The sequence below is a fragment of the Brassica rapa genome, chromosome A05, assembly GCF_000309985.2.
Source record: "Brassica rapa cultivar Chiifu-401-42 chromosome A05, CAAS_Brap_v3.01, whole genome shotgun sequence".
NCBI lineage: Eukaryota > Viridiplantae > Streptophyta > Magnoliopsida > Brassicales > Brassicaceae > Brassica > Brassica rapa.
In genome coordinates this window covers 25,538,913-25,562,298 of record NC_024799.2, presented here as the reverse complement: position 1 = coordinate 25,562,298, position 23,386 = coordinate 25,538,913, and the positions used below count along the sequence as shown (strand labels likewise).

Below are 23,386 nucleotides of genomic sequence, written 5' to 3'. Positions count from 1 at the left end.
ATTGTCGTTCCTACAAAAGTTCAATAAAAGAGATTTATACGAATCGAGATTTCTAAAATTCTTGGTTCTGCAATAACCAGTCTTCAAAAAATTTCCAGCATTGAACAAACAGCTATATAATACTCCAAACTTCAGATTAAGTAGGCAGAAAAAAAAAAAAAAAGTAGGCAGAAAACGACAAAACGCCGTAGGCAAAGTGTTTGAATTATTAGAAGATTTTCACACGTTACGAGACGAATCCCATAACAGTATTATGCACATGAGCAAACTCATGTAAGCAGACTTCTTGCCAAATGTTCCCGAGCTGTTGCCAATGCTTGAGTTAGTGTCTGCAATCCCAAAATGTAAAAACCAAATTAGGAATTTCCCGTTAAAAAGTTCAGCGAAACCACAACAAAGCTGATCCAAAATCAAAGACTATAAAAGAAGCTGTAATAGTCATCACCTGTTCAGAGAGTGAACCACTAGCTTCTGTGCTCTGCATTGCTACTTTCCCGGCAATGACGTTCGGGTCCGTTTCAAGAACCACCCTGAACACATATATTCCACAACCCACAATCACACACACAATAGCTTTAAATGCTAAGATATCTAGGACAAACTCAATAAACATCAGCAAATCTTTAAGAAGCTTAACACTCGCATACAAAAGTCGTGTAAGGATAAGACATTAGACTTTCATACCCCTGATCGACCATTTCATCGAGGCAGAGAAAGATGAGATCCAAGTTCTCAAGGGCTTCCATCTTTTCCACATTGTTCCTGGTATGGAAAAAGGGATGCCAGCAAACGTTGACTGTTGAGATCGTTGATCAATAAATAAGGGAAAGTATTCGATTGTAAAGCCGAGCAAATACCTTAGAAGAAGTGCAACAGCATCGAAAAATCCTTGAAGAACAGAGGATAAGACGAGCTCGTTTTCATCATCGCCTCCAGTGACAAAGAAGTGAAGGTCCTGGGCGAACTTATAGACTATAATATTACTGTCCAAGAGTGTGATCTCAGCTGCACATAAATGTCAAACCCAAACATAAGCAATTTGAGACAGACTGTATAGTATATACAAAGTACACAGCCCATGTAAGAAAATTGTTTTAAATGAATCATGTGTGTGGTCTAACCTTCAGTGCGAGCATTGGTCTTAGAGGTCTTGGAGAACACGTACTTCTCAAAACTCAACTTGGCAGCATTAGTCGCCCAGTCATCAGAGTAGTACTTGACAGCCACACGCTTCCCTTCAGAGTCCAGAAGAAGAATGTTCTTCACCAAAGGACATGAATCCTATTCATCCACAGATGATGATAAAGCTAGAGACTTTAGCAAGATATAATCATATGCTAAGAGTATACAATGAGATATGAACTTACATGAGTCCCTGACATTGTTGTTAGACTTGAGATATCGCCACTACAAACACAAAACCAAATATTTTCAGCTGTAACACTAAACCAATCGAATCTCCATTATTTAAAACTTCAAATTAAATCCCCCCAAGCTCATTTATTTCACAACGTTTGTGTACACAACAAACAGCAATGCTTCATTTTTCTATATAATATAGCTACGCCGCAGTGCGAAACGGTTACAGAGGATTGATAGATACAATTACTAAGCAAAAGCTCTACACAAATGACGAAAAAAAACTAATTTCGTGGGGAAATTCACACAATCCAGCACAGATCTCCACATTGTAAAATTATATTGATCCAATAACAAAATGTTGAAGTCCGATTGAAGATCTGAGAACGAAAAATCGTGATCCAAGAGTGATGAGAGTGAACAACACATAAACGAGCAACGGAATACAAGATCGGAGAAGAAGCAATGGATGATATTCAGGAATCAGATTCACGTATCGAAAGCGTAGGATCTAAGAGCTAAAACGGAAGAAATCGAAATACCTTTTTGAGAGAGCAGAGGATTTCCTTTGAATGATGGATACTCTTTTACTTTGTTCTGTTATATATGTACACTGGGAGTTTTATCTGGCCGGTTATTAAAATTCAGATAACCGGATTGGTTCGCTTGCCGTTTGCTGTTTCTGGACACTTACTTTATGCCGTTTAATTAAGTTGACTTTTTTCTCAAAAACTACAAGGCGTTAAAGAAACATATATATGTACACTTGGATTTGATCTGACCGGTTATTAAAATTCTGATAACCGGATTGGTTCGATACTACACTTCATGCCGTTTGCTATTTGTAGACGCTTATTTTGTGCCGTTAATTCAGTTAATTTGAATGATGGATACTCTTCTACTTTTTTGTTGTGATATATATACGACCGGTTTTGATCTGACCGGTTATTAAAATTCTGATAACCGGTTTGTTTCGAGAATATAATGCATGCCGTTTGCTATTTTTGGACACTTACTTTATGCCGTTCTTAATTAAAGTTGACTTTTTCTCAAAAACTACAAGGCGTTAAAAGAAACATATACATGTACACTTGGATTTGATCTGACCGGTTATCAAAATCCTGATAACCGGATTAGTTCGGGACTAGACAACATGCCGTTTGCTAGTTTTCGACACTTACTTTCTGCCGTTTTAAGTTAAGTTGACTTTCTAAAAAACTACAAGGCGTTAAAGGAAACATTCTCTTCTCTTCTCTCCCTCTCCTCGCCGGAGAGAATAAAGTATAAATACAAACTTTTCTAATTCAACGCAGCACAAAAGTCTCCTCTTGTCTCTCTTCCTCTCTCACCATGGCAGCTTTTCTCGCGAGACGGCTTCTCGGCACTTCAACGTCTTCCTCCTCAGCGCTCATTTCCGCTGCCAGAGCCTTCTCCTCCTCCACCACTCCGATCAAAGCAACCCTCTTCCCCGGCGACGGGATCGGTCCCGAGATCGCCGAATCCGTCAAACAGGTTCCTTTTCCCAATCCCCATCATGGGTTCGTCGCTAAAGTTGATAAAGTTTGCTCCTTTATGGTGGTGATCCAGGTGTTTACTGCTGCTGACGTGGCAATTGATTGGGACGAGCACTATGTCAGCACCGAAGTAGATCCGAGAACCAATAGCTTCTTGACGTGGGAGAGTCTACAGTCCGTGCTTGATAACAAGGTTGGCTTGAAAGGACCTATGGCTACTCCCATTGGGAAGGGTCACCGTTCCTTGAACCTTACTCTTAGGAAGGAGCTGAATCTGTACGCTAATGTTAGGCCGTGTTACAGCCTTCCCGGGTATAAGACCCGTTATGATGACGTTGATCTTATTACTATTCGTGAAAACACTGAAGGAGAGTACAGTGGGCTTGAGCATCAGGTTTAGTCTATTTTTTTAGTAGCCTTGTTAAGAGCCTTGCTGATGATTTTGTCGTTTTGATTTTGTTAAGGTGGTTAAGGGTGTGGTGGAGAGTATTAAGATTATTACACGTAAGGCGAGTATGAGAGTTGCGGAGTATGCTTTTCTCTATGCCAAGACTCACGGAAGGAAGAAAGTTTCTGCTATTCATAAAGCCAACATTATGCAGAAAACTGATGGTCTTTTCCTTCAGGTATGGCTTCAGGAATATACATTAACACTTCTCAACTATGGAAACAAAGTGATCTTTTTTTGTTTGGATTCTATTGTTGGCTTCTTTTTTAAGACTTTGTTATGTGACAAGGTAATAATCATTTGCTTCTTGTGTTTTCAGTGCTGTGATGAGGTAGCTGAGAAGTATCCTGAGATAGAATACGAGAAGGTTGTTATTGACAACTGCTGTATGATGGTAAGCTACATACAACATGCTGTTTCCTTACCATTTGTTCTGAATTGTACTTGAGTTGTATTGTAGAGTATGTGAATGATATTTCTTAATATGGCAGCTTGTGAAAAACCCAGCACTTTTTGATGTGTTGGTGATGCCAAATCTCTATGGAGATATTATCAGCGATTTGTGTGCTGGACTAGTTGGGGGACTAGGACTGACTCCAAGGTAACGTTTGTTCTTTCATCTCACAGAATATATTATTTAGCATAGATGATGAGACAATTTTTATTTAGCTCTGATTATGTTTTGATGCAGTTGTAATATCGGGGAGGATGGTATTGCCCTTGCTGAAGCTGTGCACGGGTCTGCACCAGATATTGCCGGAAAGGTTAGTCCTCTAACCAGCATCATTCTCAGATGTTATCATCATTCTAATTTTTTATGACACATATAAAATTGAAGTGAACTCAAATCTGAGTGTTACTCTAAGACCACGTATGATAAGCTGCTTCTGAGAAAAGATTATTCATCTTGTATAATATTTAGATGCTTATAGAGTTTCAATGTAGACTGGATCTTGGTCTAGTTCCTATTGTGGAACGGGTCTTGTTGGATCATCGCGCTTGTAAATACTTTTGAACAATGTTAATAACTTCCCAAACTAGGACAATGGTGGTGAACGATCTAATCTGCACAATGAGTATTGATATTATCAGCCTAATGCTCAGATCAGAAGTTGGTTCAAATCATAGCTTATGATCTAAATGTTTTGCTCTTCGTTGGTGGTGTTATATAGAACTTGGCGAACCCGACAGCTTTGCTTCTGAGTGGAGTGATGATGTTGCGGCATCTGAAGCTCAACAAACAAGCAGAGCAAATTCATAGCGCCATCATCAACACAATAGCGGAGGGGAAGTATAGAACCGCTGATCTCGGAGGTACCTCAACCACAACAGAGTTCACAAAAGCCATCTGTGATCATCTCTAAACATCCATTCTTTCTCTACTTATTCATTTTCCATTGGACCTTTCCTTGAGGATTTACACTCCAGATATTCTTGCTCACGTTTTTTTTTATCTCTCTCTCCTTCTGATCATCTTCTTATGAGAAGAAACAAAGCCACCATTGGCATTTCTCATGTGTTTTCTTTTATTGTTTTACGTTTTGAGCTCTTGCACAGCTATTTACTTCTGCCTAAAGGGGTAACATTTCATTACACAGAAAGGATATAGACAGTTGTGTTTCAAGAAATTGTATACCAGTCACTAGTATCTTAATTACTTACTAGAGTTTGATCCGCACGTGCCTGCGTTTGTTTTAATTTTTTGTGTTGTAATTTTATGTTCTTACAACATGATATACTATATATTTATTAATTTGAGCACAAAGTTCTATGTTATTATGACATTTGAATATTGTCATTTTATATTCTGTATATTGACTAAATATAATTTTTATACTTAATCGTCTTTATAAAAAAATTAACACAATTGAAATAATGTCATAGAAACAACTATGAGTTTGTAGTTTTTTTTAAATATTATACATTACGTTTGATTTATGTAAAATAATATATTTATTTTTCATTATGTCCAAAATTTAACATATATAATATAGGATTAAAATTTGAAATAAAAATGAACATTACAATATAATTGAATTAATCTTTAATTATTTGTGGGCTTTTGTTTTCATTTATGACTAAACCCACACATGTTAACCAGGCATATCACGTTTGCTTGCTTTAATATATAGAACACTAGGATGAGACCTACGATTTGCGCATGATGAAATATTATAAAATTATGTACCACTAATTGTAGAAAAACATAATTTACATTACATCAGTTTGTTTAAAAATAATCAGTGAAACATAACGTCATTAAAAATAATCACTATAACATTATTTGTTACACCTTTGGTTAAATGATTTGTCTACATGTCTTCGTTGAACTTTTGAAGTCATATGGTAATTAGGAATTATAACCATATAACATTAAACACGACTTATTCAACAATTATGCGATTACGGAAGAAAGGCTTACAAGAGTTTTTCAACATGGTGCAAGTAAATCCGGTCAGACGTGATCTTCATAGGACGGCTCAAATGAAGCAGTTAGGCGTAGATCCTCATAAGACATGTAGTATTGTCGGTAATCGAATCGTCTTTGTAATCTTTCTCATAATTGTAATATCTAAATAAATCCCCGACAAAAATAAAAAACATTAAACACGACTTATATAATTCAAAAATATAGTTTCTTAATTAATGTACTAAGCTTTGTGAACTATCTACTTACCTAATTTAGAGGATGTGGTTATGACTGGAATCATATATACTTTCTGCCCAAGACGTAAACCAAATTATAGACTTTTTATCGCTATGATTAAATACAATATTGACTTCAGCGTGAAATACTAAACTTGCATATAGCAAATGTCCTAATGTTACTTCCATAAACGATTAGGTGGAAATTTTCTTTGTAATACTGAAAAATACCAGTGGAATGAATTATGAAAAAAAACAGGCTTCTGTTTATCGTGTAGCTACACGAAATTCACTATCTTAACAGTTAATCATGAGCTAAAGTTTACTATAATTCAGCATGAACAGTAAAATGCTGAATGATCATGAAGGTCTTATCATGATATATAAGATCTAATAGATCATGTACTTGGAAGTAGAACTATATAAGCTCTGAGATGCTTGACACCATTAAAGCATGTATTTGGACAGAACAAATAAAATAATATATAACAGAGGTTTTTCGTGGTAAATAATTCTAAGGAAGTCATAATATAGATCTACGTGTGATTTTCTTTCTTTTTTTTTGCTTAAAGATCTACGTGTGATTGATTTGCTTGATTTTAAATAATTCTAAGGAAGTCATAATATAGATCTACGTGTGATTTTGCATAATATAGATCAGTCATGTTTATGTACATAAACCCTCACTTTTTTTTGAACACCATAACTCGCATATCTTGGTTTTGAATTAATAATCAAAATACGAAGAGTTACATGTCTTAAAAGTGAAGTATGATGGTTTATGCGACCTTTAACAAAAAAATGATGGTTTATGCGAGGAAAGGATAATAATTTATGTATAGCAAATATAAAGATGACAAAGACCAACAATTGAAGTGATTACACTGTCGTAAAGATGAAGGTTACACGGTTCTATAACCTCAATCACTCTGCAAAACTCAGATTAGTCATGTGTTTGTGAGATGACCTTTACTTCCTTTTACTGAGTATATGCGATGAAGGTGATTACACAGTACATCTTATCATTAAATGCTATTAATGTCGTATGAAGTGGAAAGCGTCCGACTGTTTTATGTTAAGTTAACTAATTTCTCTAGAAAATAAATTGTTAGACTAAGGTTTATCCAAAGTCATTATAAAAATGACACATAAGCATTAAAAGAAAATTTCGGGATGACACATCAGCCGGTTCATTTGGTAATTAATACAAAATTGAAGTTACAATTTTTCAAATGATCCTCAAATAATGTATAGGGGATTGTGATGTGTTGAAACCTAAGAAATAAGAAATGTTAAGATTTTTCAGTTGTTTGTTAGAATATTGTGTTTATTTTTTATTGGTTATAATTATCATATTTACATTTGTTGTTACCCCCGTTCAAGGGAAAATATAAACTTCATAAACAAATTAGCTGATTTTAGAGTTATTGGTTATATCTATAATTGATTTCCGAAGTGTAACATCTCGTAAATTACTTTAAGTTGGTTAATAACAGTTGATTTTTTGTGTGATTAAAATGAGTTAAAATGTCATGAAAAATGATTGTTAGATTATATTACTCTATGAGTTTCATTACTCATAAAGTTACTACAATCTTGCGTTTGGTGCAGGTTAAATCAGATAAGGGTGATGATTAATATATAGTGGAAAACCGTTTTGTTGAAAAGGTGAAGTTGAATGTAATATAATTTACAGTGGTGTCGATTAAAGACATTACTCTCTTTGCAGTTAAAATTATGTTTAATATATAATGATGATAGATGAATTGGCATGTAAAGTGAGAAAAGTTATATTATGTACATTATTGTTAAGGAAATCTTTATTAGTTATAATTACTTTAGAAAATAATTTAATACTCGAAAAAGACAAAGATTATTTAAAGAAATGTTTATTTAATTACTTCAGTGGCATAAGGTTGTAAATTAGTTATAATCGAATGGGTAGTTCTTATTTGTACTTCCATTTGAATAAGATAAATTTGTACATTTTTCACATTTACTCTGAACCAATTGAGAGTTGTGGGGTCTTTACGTCTATTTACTAGTTAATTCACTGCAATAAATATTATGATATTTCAGAAATATACGACCTTCCTAGATTAAAAAAAAAAGAGAAAATAAAGCATGTTTATCAAACAAATTGTGTATATAAATCTCACACATTTAAAAAGTTTAGTAAAAATTCTCAAAAGCTGATTGGTTTCAGTGAGGCAATGAATTGTAACATACACATAATACAAACCCGACAGATCAATAGAAAGATATTCCATTTGGTTTGACCAAGAAAATAATCTAATCATTATATATTTGTCGATACATATTTTGTGCATATAAATTTATCTAAGATATATTAAATATTGTTCTTTGTTGTTTGTGGCAAGTGGCTCGTTGGCGTTGCAACTTGGTCTTCTGGCTCGAGCTCGGATGTGATGCGTAAGTATTTTAATATATTTGTTTTTAATATAAAACAATTTAAATGTTGGTTTCTTAGTGAGGACTTGATTCTCATTTTAATGAGAGACCTAAAAGAAGATAATTATTTTTTGATAAAAAAAAAGATAATTAATTGTGTTTTAATAGACGGTGGGTCTACAGCCGCCCAAGACATAGACTAAACATTATCATGTTTAAAGTCTCTTGCCAAGTAAGCATTTGAACTAGGTCTAGATATATTTTCTAAAAATTGTATCGGTATCGAACTGAAAAAGGAAACCAAACACAAATTACATAATTTTGAATGGTTTTTTAGTTTTCTAAATCAAACAATTTGAAACATAGTTCATTTACCTAAAATATGTTTTTTATTTAAAAATAGCTTTTTGTATAAAACATAATTTATAACTAAAAATTACTAGAAACTGAATCATCAAGATATTTTTTGGATATTTATTTAATTATGAGATTATCAGGTTTTGTCGGTTTTCAGGTTCAAACCCAAACCAATTCCATTTTTTTTCTTCTAATTTTATTCTGTTTCAGAATTTTTATTTAAAATAAAAAATAAATCCAAACCGATCTAATTCAAAATGTTCGGTTCCTAAATAAATCATATACCTCAATTTGAATTACGCAAAATCTACATAATCCGACTTTGCCGAACAGTAAATTCAAATGTCCAGTGTAACTTTGAACCATGTCATTTGCACCTCTATCAATAACATCAGTTCTTGTAAGATGGTTCTTAATGTATCAGGCAGATAAAAATTATCAGACAACTATTACAACAACAAACCAAGTGTCAGACGACTAGCAAATAATAAGACTTATTGAATATTGATCTTTGTTGTTTGTGGCAAGTGGCTCATTTACTGTTGCCTAATAAGGCGTGGTCGATCGAGCACAAATTATGTAAAAAAATAGGAAAACATTAGCAAAAATATAATTAAAAAAAAAACAAATGACAATGAGAAAAATAAGAAGAGGCCGAAGAAGAGGCATAATATGTATTGGAAAAACTAATGTGATAATTATATATATATAATTACACAAGCATTCGCTATTACGAAATATTCATCAGTTATTTTTACATCTAATTTATGGAAATTTTACGACTGATTTTAAGGTGTCTGGTTGACTAATTTTTACATCAAATTAATAGAAATTTTACGACTAATTTTACGACCTTTCTCGGTGTCTTGCCTATAAACCATAATGTAGCGAGTCTTTATAAGAAGGTCGCTCTGGTTGGACATTTTGTCTTTCCACTCCACAGCTTCTCCTTTGTTCGTCATGCAGTCCAGACACCTGTGACACACACATGCACATGTATAGAGAAACAATATCTACTATAGAGTTCCTCTATTTTTATGCTCTAACGGTAAATAAACCGGAATGAATGATATTACCATAGAACAATGAAGGACTCGCCAGAAGGAGACTGGACAAATAGCTGGTGGATATTGAGACGTTGGAGATCCAACTTGTGAGAGTTAGACAGAGGGAATCTCACGTAGGCATTCACCGGACCGTACTTAGCAGTGAAGTTAGTTGAACCGGTGTAGTCAGTAGAACTTCCCGTCTATGTCTGAGTACATGACTGGAGATAAAAGGAAGACTTGACCACAAGGTAGGTCGATACGAGTCCACTCCGAGTCGCCCAGAACATAGTGTCTACAAACATATATAAACGGAAGACTGGACCGCAAGGTACATCAATACAATTGAGTCCAAACATGTTTTAGATTTCAGACCAATAATATGAATTATACTTTACTTATTTCGCTTGGCAGAACATAGTGTCTACAAACATATATAGATGATTGAGTTGACTCTAAAATTAGCAAAACAGGCGCATTAGAATCTAGATAAAAAAATATATATGATGCATACTTCGTTTATACCATTTGGCAGAAAAAAAACTTTTACAATAAATCTTACTTCAGTCTTCTAGACGTATATTAATTGTATTTTGTATACGCATCTAAACAAATTTATACTCAAATCTATGGGATTATTCTACTTTTGTGATCTCTCAAAGCCTAAATCTGAAATACTTCGTATACGGTGATCATGTTACTATTTTGTTTTAATCTTTAAATCTTGAAAACACCATATTTTTTTAGTTTTTGTTCTTTAAATCTATTTTATTAAAACAACTGCATACATTGTAAGAAAACCGTAAATAATCTACTAATATAACATATTTTATTTATAAATATACCCGTTATTATTTATATAAAACCTATATATAAATGATTTGCAATGTAAACCTATATATATCCGATTCCAACCTATTATATCTATCCTTGCCCAAAAAAAAACCTATTATATCTATCCAACACACCATAAATCAACATTGACTGTGGAAAGTTTCAGTGTAAACATTTTGTAAGCATGTCAAATAAATATGGTCAAACTATATATTCATATTGTCAAACATTTTATTTATTTTTTTGATTGTTTCTAAATGTTCTTTGTTATCATGTTATAAATTCCCATTTATGTCAATTCTATATATCATTTCTATATATTTCGAATTATGATATAGGTAACATAGCTTATAGCTAAATTATATTTTTAAGATTTGTTTTGAATTATTTGTTAGGGATTACATTTATAACAATATAATTTATAAATTTCCATCATAATTTTTCTTATTAAGACATAATAACACGTGTTTCAAAAAAAGACAAAATAACACAATTTTTTCATGTGTATTGTGTAATATTTTTAATGGACTAACCTTGAAATTTTATTTTAATAGAAAAATATATCAAAACATATATTTTACAAGCATTAAATCTATCACAAATATCTTTAGAAAATCAATGGTCAATTAACTAATTCAAAATTTAAGTAAAACATAATATATTTTACATATCTTTTGAATATATTTTTAATCTAGATATAAGTATGTTTATTATTATTGTACACAATAATTAAATATTTAAAATTATAAATAAATAAATATTTAAAATTCGTAAGTAATAAAACACAAATTTTTTTGGAGATTAGACCCGGAATAACTCAAAAATATACAAATATAAATAGGTAAATACAATAATCAAATTTTCTATAATTCCCTGAAATGAATTCTTGGTTATTGTTACTTTCTTATTTTACAATTTTATATTTTCAATAAAAATATTTGAGTTGGTTTAACTGAAAGTAAGTGATCATGATGAATATGGTTAGCTATTCACTCGAATAACTGGCTGATTTCGCATGATCTCACAAAACATGTTTTTAATGCCGAGTTAAATTTCTTATTGATCCATTCCACAATCATACAAAATTTATCAACAACCTAACTGTAAGATTTTATTTTAGTTTGATCATACGTTCATTAGTTTGATCATATATACGTTGTTCTTCACTGACTGATACTTAAGAACCAAAATCATGAATTGAATTTATTATACGCTTAGACCGTGGGGCTAATTTTTCACGATAATTTTTTTTGGGTCACGTGAACCAACCAAGGCAAAACAACAGCTGTCACTATAAAACTGAAATGGAAATGAAAATGAAAATGAAGGCAATGATTTGATTGGCATACTTTTGTATACTTTTTATTATTTAGTCAAAAATTTTAGAAAACATTAAAAATAGCATTTAGATTATGTAAATGATAATTTTATATATGAATTGATTATACAATTAACATTTTTTAGGAAAACATTTAGAATGACATTTAGTTTATTAAAATGATAATTTTATATATGAATATCATATACTAATTTTATATGATTTATGAATCATTAACTGATATATCAATTAGTTTATTAATTGTATTGATGAGATTATACTATTTTTATCAGCATACTGCAAATGATTACATCCAACTTAAAAAGTCTGTTCAATTCAAAACACATTGAAACTCAATAGAAAATTTGTAAAAATAAGACATATTTGATTTGGTTTTCATTCGGTTTAGTTTGTATCAGTTTAATTTGGTTTGTTTGTGTTTGTTCTATTCAGTCGAATTGATTTTTAATATTGTTTTAATTTAGTTACATAAATATAATTTATAAAAACATAAACAAATATCATTTGACACTAAATTTGTTTTTTTCATATTTGAGCGTGAAGCCAAACATCACAGTAAAAATATAGAAGATGAAATCTAATAAGTTTATGTAATTATCTTCAAACGTAAAATAATTATCATAATTAATTTTTGATTTTGTTGTTAATGTATGTGATTTATATTCATATTCATATTCTTTTATTTTATTTTTAATTGTCTTTATTCTATTCATTTAGAAATAAAATGTATAAAATTATGTTTATTTATTTAGATTAAATGGTTAAATGTATTCAATCTTAATATTAGTATTATATTTTTATTAATCGAATTAAAAAACACTTTGATTTTTTGGTTTAGTTCATTTTAAAACCAAACCGAATCATGTGCGTTGATAAAATTTTGAACCACATAGTTTAGACATATACTTTGGTTTTGTTTGGTTTGATTCAGTTTTTTTGTCCACTCCTACCACTTAGTGTAAGCAACACGACAATGTTGAGTTAGTATAATTAGGTTAATTTACCAAGGTTTAAGGTTGCTCAACAAGTGGTACAATTCACCAAACAAATTGTAAGAAACCGAGATAGATCATACGGAAACCGAAACCAGTGATATCTTTAACTGATACTTTTTTGTGTGAAAATGCTAAACTTTTGTCGTTAAATTCATGTAATCAATGTTCCAGGAAGATATGGGAAAATCTCCTTGGTGATCCTTTCTCTAATTTCCCCCACTGCAAATCTCATGATAATTTATAATAAGATTAGAATCATGCTTGCTGGCATACAAAATGCAAAATACATCATCAATGTCGTCAATAATATACTACAAACATAATCTACATAACTTATGCTCAATAATTTGTCATTTAATTCTCATAGCATGCAATTTTTCATGCAAAGTGATCCAATCTTTTTTTTTTCTGAACTCCAACATGTTGAGTATGTCTTCCCCTCGTTCTTTAAGCCTCTCATTTTGTGTGTTAATTACTTGTTGATTTAACTATCGTCTATTCTAATTCCCTTAAAACATTTTTAATTGACAGTAATTCATATTATCAAATACTTTAGATAACCAAACTACAACTTTTTACTACTACTTAATAAAATCACAATACAAAAGCGAGCTTAGGCTACTTTTTCAAGCACCTCATCGTTGAAAATGTCAAAAGAAAAAAATAACTTTTTTTATTCACAGTTCGTTTTCTATATAAAAAAGATATTATTTTCTGAAACATCCATACAATTTCAATCAATTTCTTCCACAGTTTAAATTCTCATCAGTTCTATGCTCTTTTGCTGACTTGGCTAAATCCACAAAGACTCTCTATTTTGTTTGCCGTGTTACGACTTCTTCATCTTCTTCCAAGCTCTGCTTCTTTACCTTCCGTATCATAAACCACCATCTGCATATCTTTCCTCAAATCCAGGATCTCTTTCTATCATCATCATCTTCTTCTGATAAAAATCTTGATTTTTATGTTCACGAGACAAATTCAAAGGTGAGTTGTAATCATCTTCTGCCTTTTTTCATGATTGGTTGTTCACTAAGTCACACGGTCACTGTTTGGTTTTAGAGAACAAAGGAACCAACTTTCGAAATTCGATTACTTAGAACAAAGACTTGGATCTGTTTTGCCAAAAAACATTCTTCTTTGGATCTTTTGGAATGACTCTAAAGTTAATCTCTTTCAGTGTCTAAGAACATGTTACTCTGTTTAAGTACTACTCAATTGTCCAAAGGCTTTAACTTTGAAGCTCAGCTGTTTTGTTTTATGTTCTGTAGTGGAGAAACGCCGGTGGTGTAGTCTCTTCTCGACAATGAAGTGTTTCTTCTTCTCCGGAGGGGACAAGAAAGAGGAACACAAGACCCCTAATGTCTCACAGACCTCTAACTTCTCTGACCGCGACATTAACCGAAGCGGGTCAGAGTTTAACTCTCGAGACGTCTCTGGCACGAGCACGGAGTCATCCATGGGGAGGAGGAACTCGTACCCTCCTACAATGTCTACTAGAGCAAGTAATCTCAGAGAGTTCAGCATCACTGATCTCAAGGCTGCAACAAAGAACTTCAGCAGGTCTGTTATGATTGGAGAAGGAGGTTTTGGTTGTGTCTACAGAGGAACAGTTAGGAGTTTAGAAGATCCGTCTATCAAAATCGAAGTTGCTGTTAAGCAGCTTGGTAAAAGAGGGTTACAGGCAAGTCTTGTCTTCAACATTTATCTATATGTCTTAAACTCTTAACCACTGTTCTAGAAATTGTTAGCAGGTAACTAGGCTTTTTATATAGAATTAGTGATTAGTCTGATTATTCGGAGTTGAGAAGCTTAGGCATTAACAGATATTTATTTTGTATACATTTTGCATTTATAGGAGTATAAGATATTTTTTGTTTTTGAGTTTAATTGTAAAATTGTTGTGTTGAATTATCAAAATTAGATAAACTAGGAACAAAAAAAATTCGACAAATTTGTGGATTTGTACTAATGTTATCGTTTAATTTAACAGATTTAGACTAATTTAGTTTGATCTAAACCGATTTAAAACAGTTCAAACAGATTTAAATCATATAATCGGATTTTAAGAAAATTGTTTCGGATCTACTATCGATTTTGAGAACCCTGGTCTTAACTTTCTTCTTGTTTTTCTTGCAGGGGCATAAAGAATGGGTTACTGAGGTTAACTTTCTTGGTGTGGTTGAGCATACAAACTTGGTGAAGTTGCTTGGCTATTGCGCAGAAGATGATGAGCGCGGGATTCAACGGCTTTTGGTTTATGAATACATGCCAAACCGAAGCGTTGAGTTCCACCTATCTCCTAGATCACTCACCATCCTTACTTGGGACCTCAGGTTGAGAATAGCTCAAGATGCAGCTCGTGGTTTAACATACCTTCACGAACAAATGGAGTTTCAGGTAATCAACCGTCTCATGACTTGATAATTGATCTCATTGTTTCTCTCTTTTAGTGACCTTGTTATAATGTGTGTTACAGATAATATTCAGAGATTTTAAGTCATCGAACATTCTTTTGGATGAGAACTGGAAAGCAAAGCTCTCTGACTTTGGTTTGGCTCGTTTAGGTCCATCTGAAGGACTAACTCATGTTTCTACTGATGTAAGCTCTCTGCATTCATCTTTTGGTTGCAAGATTTGTACTAGACTAGGGCATTCGGGTCTTCGGACCAAATCTATTTGGATCGGTTATTCTCGGGTTAGAGTCTATACCAGTCGATTCTTTTTGGTTCCGGTTCTTTAGGTTAGAGGATTTTTGACCCATCTACGTACTTGTAAATTTTTGGTTTTGGGTTTGATATTTCGAGTTGTTCTGGTTCGGAATATTAGGTCCGGTAAAATGTCCATGCCTAATTTGTACAAACATCTATGTTTTAAATTGGTTTTCTTCGGTTTGGTTAGGTTGTAGGTACAATGGGTTATGCAGCTCCTGAGTATATTCAAACAGGTCGTCTTACATCCAAAAGCGACGTTTGGGGTTATGGAGTGTTTATCTACGAGCTCATCACAGGGAGGAAACCAGTTGATAGGAACAAACCTAAGGGAGAGCAGAAGCTTCTAGAATGGGTGAGACCTTATCTATCAGACACAAGGAAGTTCAAGCTCATATTAGACCCGAGGCTAGAAGGGAAGTACCCTCTCAAATCAGTTCAGAAGCTAGCGGTTGTGGCCAACAGGTGTTTAGTTAGAAACCCAAAGGCACGTCCCAAGATGAGTGAAGTGTTGGAGATGGTGAACAAGATTGTTGAAGCGCCTTCATGTAGCGGTACTAGCCCGCAGCTAGTTCCGCTGCAGAGTCTGGAGACTTCCAGAGACGCTGGAGGAGGGAAAAAGAAGAGGGGTTTAGAGAATGGTGGTGGTGAAGGAGGTTGGTTTGGTAAGTTATGGAACCCAAAGACAATAAGAGCTTGTTGATTGTTTACTTTAACAAAAAAAAAAGAGATTGAAGAGCTTCAAGATTTGGATGAGAGCAATGTCAAAATCAAAGCTCATATACATATTGTGATATATGCTTAATGTTAGTTTGATGTTTGTTATTTATGTTTGTAACCACAACTGAATTACCAAAATATGTATATAAGCTTATCATGAGTTTTGTTACAAAGCTAAGCTCTCAGCACAAAGAATATTTGAACTGAAGTGTATAATTAAGTTTATGTGTTAAAAGTACCTATTAATTACCGCAAGTAAATCTTTCCACAAAACCTAAAGAAACACAATTATGGTTTTGATTTTGGGTTTAAGATGAGGACTGCTGAAATTTTGGAAAAAGAATATTATAGCCGATAGGTAGGAAGATTGTTAGTTTGGTTAGGTATATTCCTTTTGATAATTATTGATATGTAGAAAATTATAAAATTCGAACATGTTTTACAGATTCAAATGTGAAACAAAAATTTTTTAAATGAAGAAATATTTTTGTTTCATCTTTTATATTAATGCAAGAAAATGTTCAAAAAATATATATTTTTGTTTAAATTCTCTCATTTTTGATAATTTTGGAGTTATTTATCCCCAAAACAGAATTAGGGTATAAGTTCGAGAGAAAAGGAAATAATAGGGGTCGGTTATGATACACTTCTAGAAAAGAGGGAATTAAAGAGAATTGGAGTTATTTATTCACAGAATAGAATTAGAGTACTTTTTTTTTTGTCACGAAAGAATTAGAGTACAAGTTCGGGGAAAAAGGAAATATTAAGGGTCGGTTATGAAATTTCTAGAAAATTAGAAAAAAGGAAAATAAAGGAAAATAAAAGTCTAAGGTCTCTCTCTTTGCCAACAAGAAACGTAGAGTCGATATAACTCACTGCGAAGATCTCTCTTCTCTTTCAGATCCCATTCTCTCAAATAACCTCTCAACTCTCTGAGGAAACTCTCTTCTCTTCCGCTAATCTCGATTCAATTATGTCGAACCCAGCTGAATCTTCAGACTCGTAAGTTACCCAGATCTCCGATTTTGCTTTTTCCGATTCCGATCTATTGAACTCTAGGTTTTCGATTTCGCGATTAGGGTTTTGGTTGATCTAGTTTATGTAGCTAAAAGCTCGATCCTTTTGTTGTGTGTTTTCAGGAAATCGAAGAAGGATTTTAGTACTGCTATTCTGGAGAGGAAGAAGTCTCCCAACAGACTTGTCGTCGATGAGGCCATCAACGATGATAACTCCGTCGTGTCTCTCCACCCTGCTACCATGGAGAAGCTCCAGCTCTTCCGTGGTGATACCATTCTCATCAAGGTTGAATCTTTTCTCCTTTGTATACTTTTGAAACCAATTATTTATATGATCTTTAGGTATTATGAATATAAAGAGAATTGCTTTCTTGATTATAGAATTATAGTATTGTACTGATGCTGTCTTGATTGACTTTTTTTGTTTTGGGTTTTGTGTTTCAGGGTAAGAAAAGGAAGGACACTATCTGCATAGCTCTTGCTGATGAGTCTTGTGAGGAGCCAAAGATCAGGATGAACAAAGTGGTCAGGTCTAACTTGAGGGTTAGGCTTGGTGATGTTATCTCTGTTCATCAATGCCCTGATGTCAAGTACGGACAGCGTGTGCACATCTTGCCTGTTGATGATACCGTTGAAGGCGTGACTGGAAACCTCTTTGATGCTTACCTCAAACGTAATAGTTGCCTTTTTTTTTTGTTTTGTTTGAGATATATTGTTTATTGATTGGTTTTGTGAATATAATTTGATTTTGTTTCAATAGCTTACTTCCTTGAGGCATACCGTCCGGTGAGGAAGGGAGATCTCTTCCTAGTGAGAGGAGGAATGAGGAGTGTGGAGTTCAAGGTTATTGAGACGGATCCTGCTGAGTACTGTGTTGTTGCTCCGGACACTGAGATTTTCTGTGAGGGAGAGCCAGTCAAGAGAGAGGACGAAGAGAGGCTTGATGAAGTGGGTTATGATGATGTTGGTGGAGTCAGGAAGCAGATGGCTCAGATCAGGGAGCTTGTTGAGCTTCCCTTGAGGCATCCACAGCTGTTCAAGTCAATTGGTGTTAAGCCACCGAAGGGAATTCTGCTTTACGGACCACCTGGGTCTGGAAAGACTTTGATCGCTCGTGCTGTTGCTAACGAAACTGGTGCCTTTTTCTTCTGTATCAATGGGCCTGAGATCATGTCCAAGCTGGCTGGTGAGAGTGAGAGCAACCTGAGGAAAGCGTTTGAGGAGGCTGAGAAAAACGCTCCTTCGATCATATTCATTGATGAGATTGACTCTATTGCACCGAAAAGAGAGAAGACTAATGGAGAGGTTGAGAGGAGGATTGTGTCTCAGCTCCTCACGCTAATGGATGGGCTGAAATCTCGTGCACATGTTATTGTCATGGGAGCAACCAATCGCCCCAACAGTATCGACCCGGCTTTGAGAAGGTTTGGAAGATTTGATAGGGAGATTGATATTGGTGTTCCTGATGAGATTGGACGTCTTGAAGTTCTCAGGATCCACACAAAGAACATGAAGCTTGCTGAAGATGTAAGTTTCTGATTCTACCTTTGCCTGCGTTTGTTGATTGTAATGCTTACAGAAGCTTAACTCGCCTTTTTGGTTATTTGTTTCAGGTGGATCTAGAAAGGATCTCAAAGGACACTCACGGTTATGTCGGTGCTGATCTTGCAGCTCTGTGCACTGAAGCTGCCCTGCAATGCATTAGGGAGAAGATGGATGTGATTGATTTGGAAGATGACTCCATAGATGCTGAAATCCTCAATTCCATGGCAGTGACCAATGAACACTTCCACACTGCTCTAGGGAACAGCAACCCATCTGCACTTCGTGAAACTGTGAGTATTGACATTGATGCACTTAGAACGAGATCAAAACCTGTAATCTCACTTAAATTTCATTCCAAATTTTCTTTGCGTTTCAGGTTGTGGAGGTACCCAATGTTTCTTGGGATGACATTGGAGGTCTTGAGAATGTCAAGAGAGAGCTCCAAGAGGTATATTGCTCGTTCCATTCTTATTGCTTGGATCTGTTCATTAACTATAAGCTAAGCGTTTAACCTCTGTGATTGTTTAAATGCAGACTGTTCAATACCCAGTCGAGCACCCAGAGAAGTTTGAGAAATTCGGTATGTCTCCGTCTAAGGGAGTCCTTTTCTACGGTCCTCCTGGATGTGGTAAAACCCTTTTGGCCAAAGCTATAGCCAACGAGTGCCAAGCAAACTTCATCAGTGTCAAAGGTCCCGAGCTTCTCACTATGTGGTTTGGAGAGAGTGAAGCCAACGTCCGTGAAATCTTTGACAAGGCCCGTCAGTCTGCTCCATGTGTTCTCTTCTTTGACGAGCTCGACTCCATTGCGACTCAGAGAGGAGGTGGAAGCGGAGGTGATGGTGGCGGCGCAGCAGATAGAGTCCTGAACCAGCTTTTGACTGAGATGGATGGAATGAACGCCAAGAAGACCGTCTTCATCATCGGAGCAACCAACAGACCCGACATTATTGATTCTGCTCTTCTCCGTCCAGGAAGGCTCGACCAGCTCATTTACATTCCACTGCCAGATGAGGATTCCCGTCTCAATATCTTCAAGGCCTGCTTGAGGAAGTCACCTATCGCTAAAGATGTGGACATCAACGCTCTCGCTAAGTACACACAGGGATTCAGTGGTGCTGATATCACTGAGATTTGCCAGAGGGCTTGCAAGTACGCCATCAGAGAAAACATTGAGAAGGTCAGAGATCATTTACTAGGCTTTTAAATTTTTAACTTGATTGATAAAGAATGTCCATTGTCTAAACTTTAGCTCTTTTGTTTTGGTTTCAGGACATTGAAAAGGAGAAGAGGAGGAGCGAGAACCCAGAAGCCATGGAGGAAGATATGGATGAAGTATCAGAGATCAAAGCTGCACACTTCGAGGAGTCGATGAAGTATGCACGCAGGAGTGTGAGCGATGCAGATATCAGGAAGTACCAAGCCTTTGCTCAGACGCTGCAGCAGTCTAGAGGGTTTGGTTCCGAGTTCAGGTTCGAGACTAATGCTGGTTCAGGTGCAACCACTGGAGTCGCTGATCCTTTTGCCACGTCTGCTGCTGCTGCTGCTGCGGACGATGATGATCTCTACAATTAAGTGATCAAGTTTATCATACTTTGTTATTTAAATTTTCAGTCGGATTCTCTCTACTACTTCTGGATACCTTGTGTTTCTTTTAAGTTATCAGAATTATGTTGGTGCTCTTTTAATCAATGTTCTCAATTGACTCTTGTTCATTCGTACTGACAAAGGGAAATCTACAAACTTGAGGTCTTTGCTAATGTGAAGACTTACAAAAGCATTGGCGGTTCGATCCAGAAGTTACAAGTAGTTTACTTTCGTTGCTATCAATGGTCACTTCACAACAAGCCTCGAGTAAAAGAGATTTGTTAATCAACAAAGCTCAAGCCATAGTTTAAAGTAGTAGTCATACTGAAAGAACAAAGATGAACATAAACTTATTAAAATAACACCGTCTTGTTAAAACTTAAAACACTCAATCTTTAGCCTTCAGCGCCTAGTCCACGAGCTCTAGGACGTCTCACAGCGACCAACGGATTGACTATGCCTTGCGACTCTCTTCCCAAACCCGAGCCATCCACAAAACCCATTCTCGCCATCATCCTCGAGCCGAAACCTGTTGTGTGCTGCTCAAAGGCTCCCAATCTTTTATCTCTAATTCTTGCTGAGCTAGAGCCACCACCAATGTCATGGGAGCCGCGTTTCACTTGTTTCCCAGAGGAGGAAGATCTGTTCTTCCTAGCGTTGTTATTGATTGGTGAAATAGCCTCGTCGGTATCAATAGAGAAATCCAGACCTAAACCAAGTGATTTCGGACGTTGAATAGCCTCTATTGGCTGTGCTATTCCTTTACCCTCCTTTCCTAGACCACCTCCTTCTATGAATCCCATCTTTGCCATCATTTTAGATCCAAAGCCTCTGGTGTGTACCTCAAACGCTCCAATATCTGCTCCACTAGAGGCTTCCGGAGTAGTTTCACCCACTTGTTTAGCAACGTTGACATCAGAAGAGGTCTTTGCCACAGCGATCTCAGAATCAATAACACCACATGACACAAATGAAACAGGTTGCTCAGCATATGAACTCTTCTTCCCGCTGCTTTTGTTTCTCTCCCGTTCTTCTCTAGTAGGTCGCTTTTTGCATGAGTCTTTTGCTTTCTTCCTCTCTAACCCTCCAGATTTAACCTTCACCCCTCCTCCGCTGACAGCAAAGTCCTCCTCCTCGTCTCCTGCTCCTATCAGCTTCTCAATGCGAACCTTATCGCTAGCAGATGGCATACATGTCTGGTACGTTCGAGTCACCGTCACAAAGCTTTTCTTTCCGGAACCAGTGCAGCTACTTGATAAGCGGTACACGTCTGCTAACCGTCTCACCTGAGAGCAATCTCGGTTGTGCATACGCTGGAAACAGTGCATGTCAACGTTCTCCAGAACAAAACGCTCTAACTGAATGTTTATATCAGCAAGATCAACACCGCGCTGCAACATTCTCTCGCGACGCTTCAGAGCAATATACTCTTTGCGATGCTTCTTCTTCTCACCAGGAAAGGTACGAGAATGCTTGCTCTTTTGTGACCCTGAAGGCCAAGACTGTGGAAGAAACTTAGTCTTCTTATTCTTCTTCCCCGAAAGACTTCTTGGATCCTTCACAAACATAAGATCATCCATTGTAGCCTTACCATGCCCTGACGAACCACTTCTTGTAAACTTCTTCTTCCCATACTCCATTGACGCCTTTTGTAAAGCAAAACCAGTCAACTTCTTCCCTGTCTTCATCTCAGCAGAAGAATCACTTCCAGAAGTGTCACCGCCTGACAAATCCAGTTGATCTAGTGACTTTTCTGCCAACCAGTGAGCATCCAACATATTCTCACTGCCACCAATACCTTCCAAGTAATCCTTCGCGACAGCGTCATCAATCTCGGCATCACTTCCAAACATGTCATCCGAGCTTTCACTCTCAGATGACTCCTCACTCTCTTCAGATCCAATGCTTCCTTCTTCTTCTTCTCCACCACTCTCTTCATCATCAGATATATCCTCAGTGTAAAGCTTCATCCCTCCTATAGAAATGAAACCTGAATTCCTCTTAGACGGTTTCACTTTCACAACATCAGGCATCGCTTCATCTCCACCCTCTTCACAATTCTCATCTCCCAGTTCCTTAGAAACAGAAAGGCTACCACTTGGCCCAGCATCAGATTCAAAGCCCAAACCTTTATGAGTCTCATCATCATCACCACCCAAAACAAAACTCGATCCATACTCATAATTTACCTTAACCACTTCCTTCGAAGGCGTCTGATCATCAAGACACGCAACGATTGGGTTCCCATCTGTCTTCCCGAACAGTAACTGATTCGATCCGAGTCCAACCATTTCACGATCACCGCCTGAAGGATACTGATAGGCGTAGCTTTGACCACTGCATCTCCTCAGGCCAGAAGCAGAAGCTTTAGCACGATCTGAGCTTCCGGGCTTCTTCGATCCCTTTCTGGAAGAGCTTCTTCCTCGAGACGGCGTCGAAAAGGAATGATCTTTCGGGAAATCGGCGAGAGCGCCTCCTTCCACGAACAGAGTGTTGTTGGTACGTCGGCGACGACCGCCGGAGGAAGAACCCGCCGCGCGGTGTCCTGGAGATCTGGATTTGCTTCTCCCGGAACCACCACCGCCGCTTGATCTTCTCTTGCCACCGCCTCGCATTAATTTAATTAACGATAGAAGGGAAACCCTAATTTGGGGAAGACGAAGAAGAAGAAGAAGAATAAAAATGAGATCTTTTATTAGCCTCTGTGTCTCTGGTTCTTCCCGAAACTGCTGGGCCACGTTAACTAAAACGATGGGTTTCGTGTCGTTTTGCTCCTCGAGAGGAATCAAATGTTGGATATACTCCCTTGGGAACAGGCCCAGTTGGTATAAGAGAACTAACCCTCTCGCTGAGATGGC

At 35.9% G+C, this 23,386-nt stretch overlaps 5 protein-coding genes and 1 long non-coding RNA gene across 8 annotated transcripts; 3 read left to right on the top strand and 3 right to left on the bottom strand.

Moving 5' to 3' along the window:
* Positions 1–17: 17 nt before the first annotated feature.
* On the bottom strand, positions 18–1,951 carry LOC103870517 (coatomer subunit zeta-3). Of its 2 annotated transcripts, XR_004458314.1 has the most exons (8): positions 1,902–1,951; positions 1,368–1,407; positions 1,122–1,281; positions 858–1,005; positions 685–762; positions 446–530; positions 184–329; positions 18–152 (listed from the first exon to the last, which is right to left on the bottom strand). XR_004458314.1 is itself a non-coding variant. In XM_018658817.2 (7 exons), exons 2-7 carry the CDS (start codon positions 1,380–1,382, stop codon positions 270–272), a joined length of 546 nt encoding a protein of 181 aa, XP_018514333.2. In that variant the 5' UTR covers positions 1,383–1,407; positions 1,902–1,951; the 3' UTR covers positions 20–269. The 2 variants fall into 2 exon arrangements, 1 of the variants encoding a protein (XP_018514333.2); XM_018658817.2 differs by having other exon boundaries at positions 20–329.
* Positions 1,952–2,172: 221 nt separating this feature from the next.
* LOC103870516 (isocitrate dehydrogenase [NAD] catalytic subunit 6, mitochondrial) lies at positions 2,173–5,915 on the top strand. 2 transcript variants are annotated; one of them, XM_009148648.3, is made up of 7 exons: positions 2,173–2,871; positions 2,947–3,267; positions 3,338–3,499; positions 3,641–3,715; positions 3,813–3,922; positions 4,013–4,085; positions 4,494–5,915. In XM_009148648.3, the coding sequence occupies exons 1-7, from the start codon at positions 2,710–2,712 to the stop codon at positions 4,683–4,685; spliced, it is 1,095 nt and encodes a 364-aa protein (XP_009146896.1). In that variant the 5' UTR covers positions 2,173–2,709; the 3' UTR covers positions 4,686–5,915. The 2 variants fall into 2 exon arrangements, with proteins under 2 accessions (XP_009146896.1, XP_033147862.1); XM_033291971.1 differs by having other exon boundaries at positions 2,173–3,267.
* Positions 4,921–13,405, bottom strand: LOC117134149. Its single transcript, XR_004458326.1, has 2 exons — positions 9,813–13,405; positions 4,921–9,711 (listed from the first exon to the last, which is right to left on the bottom strand). It is a non-coding gene; the product is annotated as an uncharacterized LOC117134149 (long non-coding RNA).
* Positions 13,406–13,684: 279 nt separating this feature from the next.
* LOC103870515 (serine/threonine-protein kinase PCRK1) lies at positions 13,685–16,554 on the top strand. Its single transcript, XM_033291965.1, has 5 exons — positions 13,685–13,937; positions 14,222–14,634; positions 15,090–15,350; positions 15,430–15,552; positions 15,852–16,554. Exons 2-5 carry the CDS (start codon positions 14,257–14,259, stop codon positions 16,362–16,364), a joined length of 1,275 nt encoding a protein of 424 aa, XP_033147856.1. The 5' UTR covers positions 13,685–13,937; positions 14,222–14,256; the 3' UTR covers positions 16,365–16,554.
* A 588-nt stretch (positions 16,555–17,142) lies between these two features.
* Positions 17,143–20,656, top strand: LOC103870514 (cell division control protein 48 homolog A). Its single transcript, XM_009148646.3, has 8 exons — positions 17,143–17,383; positions 17,521–17,683; positions 17,842–18,070; positions 18,158–18,924; positions 19,011–19,232; positions 19,319–19,390; positions 19,477–20,121; positions 20,214–20,656. The coding sequence occupies exons 1-8, from the start codon at positions 17,355–17,357 to the stop codon at positions 20,514–20,516; spliced, it is 2,430 nt and encodes an 809-aa protein (XP_009146894.2). The 5' UTR covers positions 17,143–17,354; the 3' UTR covers positions 20,517–20,656.
* Positions 20,657–20,739: 83 nt separating this feature from the next.
* LOC103870513 lies at positions 20,740–23,344 on the bottom strand. The gene has a single exon (XM_009148645.3). It carries the CDS (start codon positions 23,141–23,143, stop codon positions 20,924–20,926), a length of 2,220 nt encoding a protein of 739 aa, XP_009146893.1. The 5' UTR covers positions 23,144–23,344; the 3' UTR covers positions 20,740–20,923.
* Positions 23,345–23,386: the final 42 nt, after the last annotated feature.

Bases quoted from the DNA above. Each gene is read 5' to 3' on its own strand.
- LOC103870517 (XM_018658817.2), bottom strand. The intron at 763-857 runs GTATTTGCTCGG...TTTCCATACCAG, and splicing joins GCTGTTGCACTTCTTCTAAG to GAACAATGTGGAAAAGATGG. The intron at 531-684 runs GTATGAAAGTCT...ATATGTGTTCAG, and splicing joins GATGAAATGGTCGATCAGGG to GGTGGTTCTTGAAACGGACC.
- LOC103870516 (XM_033291971.1), top strand. From the start codon at position 2,710: ATGGCAGCTTTTCTCGCGAGACGGCTTCTCGGCACTTCAACGTCTTCC. The intron at 3,500-3,640 runs GTATGGCTTCAG...TTGTGTTTTCAG, and splicing joins CTGATGGTCTTTTCCTTCAG to TGCTGTGATGAGGTAGCTGA. The intron at 4,086-4,493 runs GTTAGTCCTCTA...GGTGTTATATAG, and splicing joins CACCAGATATTGCCGGAAAG to AACTTGGCGAACCCGACAGC.
- LOC103870515 (XM_033291965.1), top strand. From the start codon at position 14,257: ATGAAGTGTTTCTTCTTCTCCGGAGGGGACAAGAAAGAGGAACACAAG. The intron at 14,635-15,089 runs GCAAGTCTTGTC...TTTTTCTTGCAG, and splicing joins TTGGTAAAAGAGGGTTACAG to GGGCATAAAGAATGGGTTAC. The intron at 15,351-15,429 runs GTAATCAACCGT...TGTGTGTTACAG, and splicing joins ACGAACAAATGGAGTTTCAG to ATAATATTCAGAGATTTTAA.
- LOC103870514 (XM_009148646.3), top strand. From the start codon at position 17,355: ATGTCGAACCCAGCTGAATCTTCAGACTC. The intron at 17,684-17,841 runs GTTGAATCTTTT...TTTGTGTTTCAG, and splicing joins GTGATACCATTCTCATCAAG to GGTAAGAAAAGGAAGGACAC. The intron at 18,071-18,157 runs GTAATAGTTGCC...TTGTTTCAATAG, and splicing joins CTTTGATGCTTACCTCAAAC to CTTACTTCCTTGAGGCATAC.
- LOC103870513 (XM_009148645.3), bottom strand. From the start codon at position 23,143: ATGCGAGGCGGTGGCAAGAGAAGATCAAGCGGCGGTGGTGGTTCCGGG.